This window comes from Dasypus novemcinctus, chromosome 19 (assembly GCF_030445035.2).
Source record: "Dasypus novemcinctus isolate mDasNov1 chromosome 19, mDasNov1.1.hap2, whole genome shotgun sequence".
Taxonomy (NCBI): Eukaryota; Metazoa; Chordata; class Mammalia; order Cingulata; family Dasypodidae; genus Dasypus; species Dasypus novemcinctus.
The window spans coordinates 50715612-50726300 of NC_080691.1; the positions used below are offsets into that span (position 1 = coordinate 50715612).

The window sequence follows — 10689 nt, forward strand, 5'->3', positions numbered from 1 at the left end:
CATTTAGGACAATTCTAAGTCCTGAAAATGTCCCCACATCTCATCTCTTCTTCCTTCTCCCTGCCCTCAGCAACTACCGTGGCCACTTTCTCCAGATCAATGTTACAGTTTCCACAAATTTGGTCTGCTTTTTCCCAGGAGGCCTCCTGGGCTGGGTGGGACCACAGCATTGATTGCCTTGGGAGTCGACAGGGGCTAGAGAGATCCAACCCTCTCAGTCTTCCTCTCTCCTGACAGAGTTGATGGTTGAGAATGCAGAGGGGAGAGGAATTATTTCCTACCTGGGAAGAGAGGGGGCTGCCAGCAAAGGTTGCAGAACTACCTTTGAGCTAGTTTGAATTATGAGGCACTTAGTCGCCAGGTAGGATCGTCTACCACATTGATCCAGTTCATGTTGCAGCCAAGACACAGCCAATCTCTGAACTGAGAGGGCTGTCGATGAGCACCATCTTCTGGCAGACCAAGGAAATTCACAAAAGGCAATTGAAAGAAATTAAATACTTGAAGCTTTTGTGGTCTTTACAGAGTCCCTCCCCAAGGCCCTTGGAAGCAGGTCTGCAACCCAATACTGGCTCCAGTGTCCACATTTGAGCAACTAACTGACAATCCTAAAGACCCAGAACAGGTTGAACTAAGAATCAAAGAGCAGCAGTAACACTCAACCTCCCACCACCAAATCCCCATGAAAGAGAGAAATTGAGCATTTGAGTAAACTCACTATCTTAACCAGATGTCTAGATATCAGCAAAAAATTACAAGGCATAGTATGAAAATTGAAGAAATGCCCTAAGCAAAGGCATATATCAAAGCCCCAGATGCGATACAGGACTTTTTTTTAGGATGCAGAAGTTTTTATTCACCACTCACCCCCAAAGGTACTCTGTTCTTGCTGCCTCAACATATCAGAGATACACATGACCATTTCATATTAATAAAAGTGACCATCCACAATGAAGAAATAACAGCTACATATATATATTTACCTATCAGGGATGTCCCAAAATATATCAGGTGAACTCCGGCAAAACTGAAAGGAGAAACAGACATTCCTATAATAATCCTTGTTGACTTCAGCACCCCACTCACATCATTAGAACACCTAGAAAGAAGATCAGCAAGGAAACAGGAAACCTGAACACTATGATAAACAAGCTAGACCCAACATGTACACAAAATTGCAACAAACTCAGCAGATTATACATTCTTTCAAGTGCTCATGGGTCTTTCTCTAGGATAGACCACATGTTAGCACAAGGCATTCCTCAAATACAAAATGACCGAAATTATATAAAGCACCTTCACATGTTTGAATGGAATGAAACTCAAATAACTGACAGGAAAGAGGTAAATTTGCAAATGTTTGGGGCTGAACAAAAGACACACCTAAATAATCAGTGGGTCAGAGAAGAAGTTATAAGTGAAGTTATGAAAAATATATTCAGAAGAATGAAAACAAGAACAGAACTTACCAAAACTTATGGGATACAGCATAGGCAAGTCCTGGTGGGTAATTTATAACACTATAGACCTATATTTTAAAAAAAGAAAGAAAAAGCTGAAATCAAGATCTAACCAAACAATGAGAAATTAGAAAAGAAGAGCAAACCATTCCCAGTGCAAGCAGGAGGAAAAAGGTAATACAGATTAGAGCAGAAATAAATGGTTCTGAGAAAAAGAAATGGAGAAAATCAACCAAAACAAAAGGTGGTTTTTTGAGATCAATAAAATTGACAAACCCCTAGGTAGACCAACAGAGAAAAAAAGAGAGAAGATGTAAATAAAAAATCAGAAATGAAAGAGGGGAAGTTAACACTGACCCCACAGAAACAAAAAGATTGTAAGAGGATATTATGAGAAACTATATGCCAATGAACTAAGCAACCTAGATGAAATGGACAAATTCCTAGATATGCACAAACTACCTACAATGACACCACAAGAAATACAAGAAGTTAACAAACCAATCACATTTAAAGAGATTGACTCAGTCTTCAAAAATCTCCCAACAGGGAAGCAGATGTGACTCAGGCAGTTGGGTGCCTGCCTACCACATAGGAGGTCCCAGGTTCAGTTCCTGGTGCTTCCTACAGAAGATGGGCAAGACAGCGAGTGATGCAATAGGCTGGCATGGCAAGCTCTCACAAGACAATTCAACGAAGAAGCACAATGAGGAAAAACATTGAGAGACAGAATAAGTGGGAGCAGAGGTGTCCCAAGTGATTGGGAGCCTCCCTCCCACAGGCATGATGCAGGGTTCCATTTCTGGTGCCTCCTAAAAAGAGCCAAGTGCACAACAAACAGACACAGTGAGCAGACAATGAGCATAAACAATGAGGCAAGGGTCATACCCCACTCTGCAAACCCTTGCTCACCACCCTTCCGTGACACCCATTTCTCTCTCCTGCTTTTCATTCAGCCTTTGCATATACTCCTCCCTCCATCCCTCCCCAGCTCTATCACTTGCTGAACTTCACAATCTTAAGTGTCAGATCAGAGGTCATTTCTTCTAAAGCTTTCCTTGGCCCCTCCTCGGGGCTCCTGCTGTCCCCAGGCTGCTTCAACATCCTGGTCACTGGGCAGGTAGGGGCCAGAGGGGCCCAGTGGGGGAGACAGGGCTGGAGGGATGGGGCCACAGGTATGACCTGAGGCTGGCTCAGTCAGGGTTTCTCTCTCTCTCAGGCAGGGAGGTTCGGGCTCATTCCCATGACCATCACTCTGGGCACCGTAGCAGCTTGGCTGGGCATGGTGAGTGGCCTCCACCTGCTCCCCATGGCTGTGGCTGTGGTGCCTGCATGCACAAGTGCCCTGTGCTTGCGGGTGGCATCTTGGGGTGCATGTTGGGTTGGGGAGCTAGATGTGGGTCTGCCCTGCCTCCCCCAAGGTCACCTTCCTCTGTGACCTGCTGCTGCTGTATGTGGACGGAAAAGCCCATTTCTCCTGAGGAACAAGTATGAGGAGGTGAGCTGGGTGCTGAGGCCACTGTGCTGGACTGCTGTGCTCCCTGGGAGGACAAAGGCCAGAGCCCTGATCCGCTGTCCTTACCTGCAGGCAAAGGCCCTGAGTGTGACAACTCACCCTGTGTGGACCCAGCTTATTTTCACAACCCACAGCAGACTTCCCAGAGGCCTTAGACGGGCCCAGCACCACTTTCACCCCCAGCCAGGTGGTGACTCCAGGAGTCGGGGCTCTGGTCCCACCACCAGCTCATGCCTGAGGCCTGGAGCTATTCCTCCCTGGTCAGGGGTCTGGAAGGGTGGGGGACCTCAGGGCCGAAAGACCAGCACCCTCACACCCCCAGGAAGACTCTCTTTCCCTCCCACCTTGTCACCCTCCCCATTCTAATCTTGGTAAGTGCTCCCTGATGTGGGAACCCAGATCTATCTGGTTCCATACAGAGACCTGATGTGAAACCAGGGAGACAGGGAGAGCCTGGGGCACCCACGTTTGGTTGCTGGTGGCAACCTGTTCTCCCAGCCTCTGCCACTGTCTCCCACAACTGCCCCTCCTCCCCTGTTTCCCACAGGTGCCACCCACTGTCTATTGTGGACTCCACCTTTGAACTCTCCTTCCCTGGGGTCCATGCAGCCTGAGCCCAAGCAAGGTAGCAAGAGGCCACCGAGGGCAGGTCTTATCCAGCTTTGGGGCTCTTCTGCAGAATGGAGGTGGGGGATAGCACCTGCTAAGCTTAGGAGCATCAGCCCCTTCCCCAGGGAGGCCATGCTAGGCACAGGAGGACTGGGAAGGGAGGAGAGGGCAGAGGGGCTGTGTTGGTGGTCACTGAGCACTTTGGGGACTTTTCATGTGAGTCCTTGGTAACCCCCAGCCCAACCCCACCCTGCCCACTGGGCTTCCTGGGAGCCCTGAGGACAGACACCCAGTGCATCTGGAATTCACTGCTGCCCCAGGCCATGCCTAGGAACCTCTCTGGGCACCTACCCCCCCATAGCCTGAGACACCCACACTTGGGAGGCCCAGGCACCCCAGATGGAAGAACTATGTGGAATGAATGCTACCATGAGATGTCAGAGAGGGAGACTTGCCCCAGCGTGTCCCAATCCCTTCGAAGATGCTGGGCAAAGAGTCCACATCACCACCGCTAGCCATGGCCCGATCACCAAGTACCCGGAACTCGGCGCTGTCAGCTGAGGACCTGAGGGCTGGAGGCTCCCCGACCCACACCAGCCCAGGCTGCCCATGACAAAAGGGGCATGGGCACTGGCAGGCTATGGGCCGGACTCTCACCCTGACAGGCTGCTCCGTGCAGTCAGGCTCCTGGGCAGGTGGCTGCACGGCCTGCACCATCTCCTCCAGGCTGCACTGGGCAGCACCACATAGTGCAAGCTCGCTAGCCTGCTCCCGTGGCTCCTGCAGGTTCTCCTTGCTGTGCCGGATACTGTAGCCAAAATACACAGGGAGTCCTGCGATGGTGGGAGGGTCTGAGAGGCAGGTCCAGCCCGCCTGGCCCTCTTCCCACAACCTGCTCAGCATCCTGACCTCCCATGCCCCACCTCACCCTAGCTCACCAATCAGCAGCCAGACGAAAAAGCACAGCCAGGTCAGGTAGCCTAGATTCAGCATGAGGCAGATGTTGAGAAGGATACTCAAAGCTGGCATCAGGGGCACCAGGGGCATCTGAGGGGACAATGGCTGAGCTGTGGGGAAGATCGGCTGGCCGAGGGCCTCGTTTTCCTCTTTGGGAGATTTGGGAGGCAAGTGACCACCCCCTGTACAGAAAGAAAGGGGGTCGATGCAGTGGCGTCCCCAGCCCTCCAAGTCCTCCTCCTTTATTCTGCAGCAGCAGCAGGCTATGGAGCCAGCTGGACTATGAGCAAGGGGGTGGAGGGTGTGGTTGGGGCGGTACCTGGAAGGTATCCTGTAGGCGCTCCTGCTGGTGGGCCGCCAGGACAGAGAGACTGAGCAGAAAGGTGACTCTGCTGTGCAGGACCAGCAGGATGTAGTTCCAGTGCTGGAGGTGCAGGGTCAAGTCCCCAAAGATGAGCACGCCACTCAGGGTGATGGCAGAGGCCACCAGGAGGTTGAGCGCTCAAGCCACAGTGGTCCATGGCCACACTCACCCAGGAAGCCCATGTAGGGCCTCAGGGCCAGCTGCAACTGCCCGGGCTCGGGACCTGAGACATGCTCATCGCTCACCAGCTGGAGGTGCACTGAGGAGTTGGCCTCAGGCTCAGGGCTGACTGGGCCCAGGGACCGGGGTGGAGAGATCTTCTGGAAGCACAGCCTTAGGGTGCTGGCGGCCACGAAGGTGTAGGCGAGCAGTGCCCCGAAGGAGATGAACTGCACCAGTGCATAGAAGTCCAGCTCCACAAATACTACATGACCTCAATGATATGAAATAAACAAGCTGCCCTAGATAGCAAGAGACTGAACGATAGGCTTGCAGGAAATCGGAGGGTGGAGGAAGGATATGAGCCGATGTCTGCAGGGGTGGAATTTAAGACGAGATGGTGGTAAGTATGAACACAAAGAAGAGATAAAAGGGGGGCAAGGGGTTGCCTTTGCTTGGGGCTTTGCGGGTTTGAGGGTGGCTGGGGAGGGAAGGATGGGTAACGTTGCCCAAAAGTGGGGGGAGGGAGGGGTAGCATACGAACCAGGAGAGGGTCAGGTGTTGGTGGAGAGTAAAATGCCGAGAAAATCATATCAAAATATAATAAAGAGGGTTACCTGTTTAGAATGCTCGGAGGGGAGGGTCTGATGCAGGACGGGCTCCTGGGGAATGTCTAAATGCTCATTCTGCCAGAGTGGGTGACACCATGGGGTAGAAACCCAAGTAGTGAGAGTGGGGGTGGACCCACATCCTGGGGAGGACTAATGCCATCCAATAGAGGGAACTGTATCCCTCGAGAGAAAGGGTGGCTCCCAGGGCATTGGGGCAGTTGAGCAAGTTAGGCCCTGAACACTATTCCATCTATCTCTGGAAGTGGCTCCTCAGGAAACGGAGGTTGGCTATCACTGAGGGCACCAAGGTGGAAGGGAAAATGGACGTTAAATGTGTGGAACCAAAGTAAATGGGGGGTAAGAGAGGAGTTTCTTGAGAGTACACAAAGATGGATATAAAACATGTAATATTACACCATAACATATAGGAGATGACAGACTGATAATGTAAACCATAATGTAAAACATAGGATAACTAAAAATGTAAAGAACTGTGTATCCTAAAGTATGCACCATAATGTAAGCACAGATGTCACCTTGTTAGAAAGCTAATGTCTCAGACTCTGTACATCACTTTAAGTAAATATGATATGAATAGGGCGTAAGAGTATCACTGTGGAAGGGAAAAGGTTTTCTGGTGGATGTGTGGGAGTGCTGTATATTATATATATACATTGCTGTGGTCTAGGACTCCTGTGAAGAAAAGCTGAACAATTGGGGGGGGGGGGAAAAAAAAAAAAGAAAAAAATAGGATGTGGAATTTTTTCAAGTCAACATTCTTTATCTAAGTTCTTTATCTAACTTTATCCAAGTTCTTTATCTATCCTTTAAACTCATCGCTATATGCCATTCCCTAGTAAGGGACCATGACATTATATTGGGCTTCAAATTTCGGGGAGTTCTGGATCACAGAGTGTTTCAACAATGGCAATGGAGGGATACTGGTATGGGATACCAATGACAGGTGATATATGACTGACAGGGAGCTGTACAGAACATATGTCCAGGGTGCATGGTAATGTTTGGATATACTCATAGTGGCAACAATTAAAAACCACAGTAGGGGGGGTACTGGGTTCCTGGCCAGTGGTGCTCTGTCGTGGTCCCTAGGGGAGCAGTGACAGTCTCCCAGGTACAGTGGTGGGGACCGGGAGGGAGTGAGGGTTCAACAGTGAGCCCCAGATGCTAATGACTATGCTTGTGAGCTGATAAACCCAAAATAAGAACAAGACCTAGAGCAACTTTGTGCCTGGGAATTTCCTTCTGTCAGCCTTCATGTTACTCAAATGTGGCCAGTCTCGAAGCCAAACTCAGCATGTAAATGCAATGCCTTCCCCCCAGCGCGGGACATGACACCCGGGGATGAGCCTCCCTGGCAACGAGGGACCACTATCAACTACCAACTGATGATGCAACTGGAAAATGACCTTATACGGAAGGTTCAATGCGGATCAGCAGAATATCCATGTCTACATAAAATAACATGACTTTAAAATGCTGTTTGACCTAAAGTAAGGGGGAAATGGAAAGGAGAAATGAGTTTATATGGCTACGAGTTTCTAAAAAAGAGTCTGGAGGCTGGCAGAAGGTTTGCCCTCATGCACAACTGAGCAGAGTCAGAGAGACAGATAAAGCAGATACAACCCCCAGATATTGGTTCCTTTGAGGGCTAAAGAGACCCATGGGAGTTATGGTCATGGCCGATGGGGTTAACTACCAGGGCAGATGGCCCCTCTTTGGAAATGGTGTTTATGTGTGATGAATCTGGACTCAGATGGGATCTCCCTTCATAAGACTTTCATGCTAATGTGCTGGAGGTGTAGTTAATGTTGGGGTTTAAGATATATTTAGGGGATTTGAATCTCTGGACTGACAATGTGATAGCCAGATCCTGAGCCTCAACAGACTCCAGCACCTACAATCTGATTTATTGGACTTACCACACTCAGCTAAGATGGAGGTGAAGAAGGACAACCACCACACCATGGAGCCTAGAGTGATTACAACTGAAAATGGGAGGATTGCATCCAGCATCCAGGTGGAATCTGAGCCTCCTCTTGACATAAAGGTGCAATGGACACAACCAATCCAGTGTCCACATAGAAGAGGTGGCATTGGATTGGGAAAAGTGGACATAATGGACAAAGGGTATGGGGAAAGGCAGGAAGAGATGAGAGGTGGAGGCGTCTTCGGGACATGGAGCTGCCCTGGATGGTGCTTCAGAGGTAATCACCGGACACTGTAAATCCTCACAGGGCCTACATGATGGAATAGAGGAGAGTATGGGCCATGATGTGAACCAATGTATATGAGGTGCAGAGGTGCCCAAAGATGTACTTACCAAATCCAATGGAGGTGTCATGATGATGGGAACGAGTGTTGTTGGGGGGGGGGGGAGAGGGGGGGTGGGGGGGTGGGGTTGAATGGAACCTCACATATATATTTTTAATGTAATATTATTACAAAGTCAATAAAAAATAAAAAAATTAAAAAAAAAAAAGATATATTTAGGGGATATGAATCTCTGGACTGACAATGTGATAGCCAGATCCTGAGCCTCAACAGACTCCAGCACCTACAATCTGATTTATTGGACTTACCACACTCAGCTAAGATGGAGTTGAAGAAGGACAACCACCACACCATGGAGCCTAGAGTGATTACAACTGAAAATGGGAGGATTGCATCCAGCATCCAGGTGGAATCTGACCTCCTCTTGACATAGAGGTGCAATGGACACAACCAATCCAATGTCCACATAGAAGAGGTGGCATTGGATTGGGAAAAGTGGACATAATGGACAAAGGGTATGGGGAAAGGCAGGAAGAGATGAGAGGTGGAGGCGTCTTCGGGACATGGAGCTGCCCTGGATGGTGCTTCAGAGGTAATCACCGGACATTGTAAATCCTCACAGGGCCCACTTGATGGAATAGAGGAGAGTATGGGCCATGATGTGAACCAATGTATATGAGGTGCAGAGGTGCCCAAAGATGTACTTACCAAATCCAATGGATGTGTCATGATGATGGGAACGAGTGTTGTTGGGGGGGGGGGAGAGGGGGGGGTGGGGGGGGTGGGGTTGAATGGGACCTCACATATATATTTTTAATGTAATATTATTACAAAGTCAATAAAAAATAAAAAAATTAAAAAAAAAAAAAAAAAAAAAGAAGTCCAGCTCCAGCTCCAGGAGGGCCGTGAGGACCCCAAACACCAGGGTGCCCACCACGGGGACCTGAGACTGGGGGTGCACGCGGGCAAACACCTGGAAGAAGAGCCCATCGGCCGCCATGACATAGACGATGCATGGCAGGGAGAAGAGAATCCTGAGCCGGACCATGATCATTGCTGAGGCAGAGGGGTGGGAGTGAGGGGCCCATCAGCAAGGGTGTGTGAGCCTGGCTGAGTGTGGGTGCTCAGTCACCTCCCACCCAGTTTCAGTCACAGGTCTGTTGGAGAATTTGGGGAAGGTGGTGAGTGGGAGTGGAGGATTCTCTCATACTCAGAGTCCTCCTGGGACAGTTACACAGCAGGGGTCAACCTGGGAAGTCCAGGACGTGAGGCTGCCTCTCTCCCCACCACCCCACCCAGTTCCGACCCTGCAAGGTGCTGCTTCCTCACCACAGATGGAGCCCGCTGCCACGATGAAGCCAGCCCAGCTGTAACCCTGCCGGTAGAAGGCATCAGCGAGCACTGATTGTGGGTCGAGGCTGTGCCAGGGAACCATGAGGGTAAGCACAGTGGAGAACAAGGTGTAGGCTGTGGCCGCCAGGCTGAGAGAGATGGCAGAGGCCATGGGCACGGCCTTCCGCGGGTTCCGGGCTTTCTTGCGAGAGGTGGTGATGATGTCGAAGCCCACGAAGGCGTAGAAGCAGATGGCAGTGCCAGCCATGATGCCTGAGAAGCCGAAGGGCGCAAAACCACCCTCCTCCGTGCTCCAGTTTTCCAGGCTGGCCAGGGAGAAGCCCAAGATGATGATAAAGATGATGACGCAGAGACTGATGGCTGAGAAGGTATACTTGAACCAGGAGGAGACGCGGGCTCTGCAGGAGAGAAAGACGGAGGCAAGAAGAATGATGCCGGCGGCCAGGAAGTCTGGGTACCAGGCCAGGAAGGGCACCTGCCAGGTGCTTATATGGGTCTCAGTGAAGTAGCGAATTTCATGACTGACCATGGCGTCCAGGTAGCCACTCTGGGCCCGTGTCACAGTGGCGCCTCTGAGGAGGCCCTGGAGAAGTAAGTTCCAGTCAATGAGGAAGGCCCACAGCTCACCCACGGACACGTAGATGAAGAGGTAGGCAGAGCAAGGACTGGGTACACGGGCTCCAAACTCCGTGTAGTACAGGGCCGCCAGCAAGGAGGCCACACCGGCCACCATATAGGACACAAGCACAGTCAGACCGGCCATCTGCCTTGCCACACTGCCCATGAGCACATAGAGGCCCACGCCCACCATGCCACCCATTCCCCGAAAGATCAGGTCCAGCGTGGACAGGCAGTGGCTAGGTGACATCTCTGTGGTGGACTCCTCCAGTGGCTTCAGCCGGTTCAACTTCCTGCAGAAGTGTGGCAGGCTGGCGGCGCTGGGCAGTCGCCCAGCCATGGTGGGCAGCAGAGAGGAGCGCGGGCCCAGCCACCTGCCAGGGTCAGAGGGGAATGATGGGCTGCTGGGTGAGTCAGGCAGTCTTCAGTCCCTTCTGTATTGCCCACCCACAGCTCAGTACTTGTCCCTGACCTGGGGATGTGAGCACATGCACCTGCCAGAGGGCTGAGCTGGGGGAGGGTTCAGGGCTCGCTGAACGGGGGGCAGGGGGTCCCGGGGAAGCCCGGGGGTCCTGCCTGCCCTCCTCCTCTCCCAGCCAATCTGGTGCAGCCCGACCTGGGGGGTAAGCCGAGTGTCACTGAGGGCAAGGTGGGAACATTCCCAGGGAACATGAGGTGCGAAACCCTCCTGATCTGGGATCTGAGAGCAAGGTGGAAACCAGAGGCTCAGCGATCCGGAATAGGAGCAGC

At 51.3% G+C, this 10689-nt stretch overlaps 1 protein-coding gene across 1 annotated transcript; it reads right to left on the reverse strand.

Annotated features, from left to right (window-relative positions):
* Positions 1–2456: 2456 nt before the first annotated feature.
* Positions 2457–10279, reverse strand: LOC131274462 (cationic amino acid transporter 4-like). The gene is given in 9 exon segments (XM_058281022.1): positions 2457–2572; positions 2887–2937; positions 4041–4188; positions 4243–4418; positions 4524–4632; positions 4862–5073; positions 5076–5306; positions 8842–9024; positions 9298–10279. Coding segments are annotated over 9 exon segments (2208 nt in total).
* Positions 10280–10689: the final 410 nt, after the last annotated feature.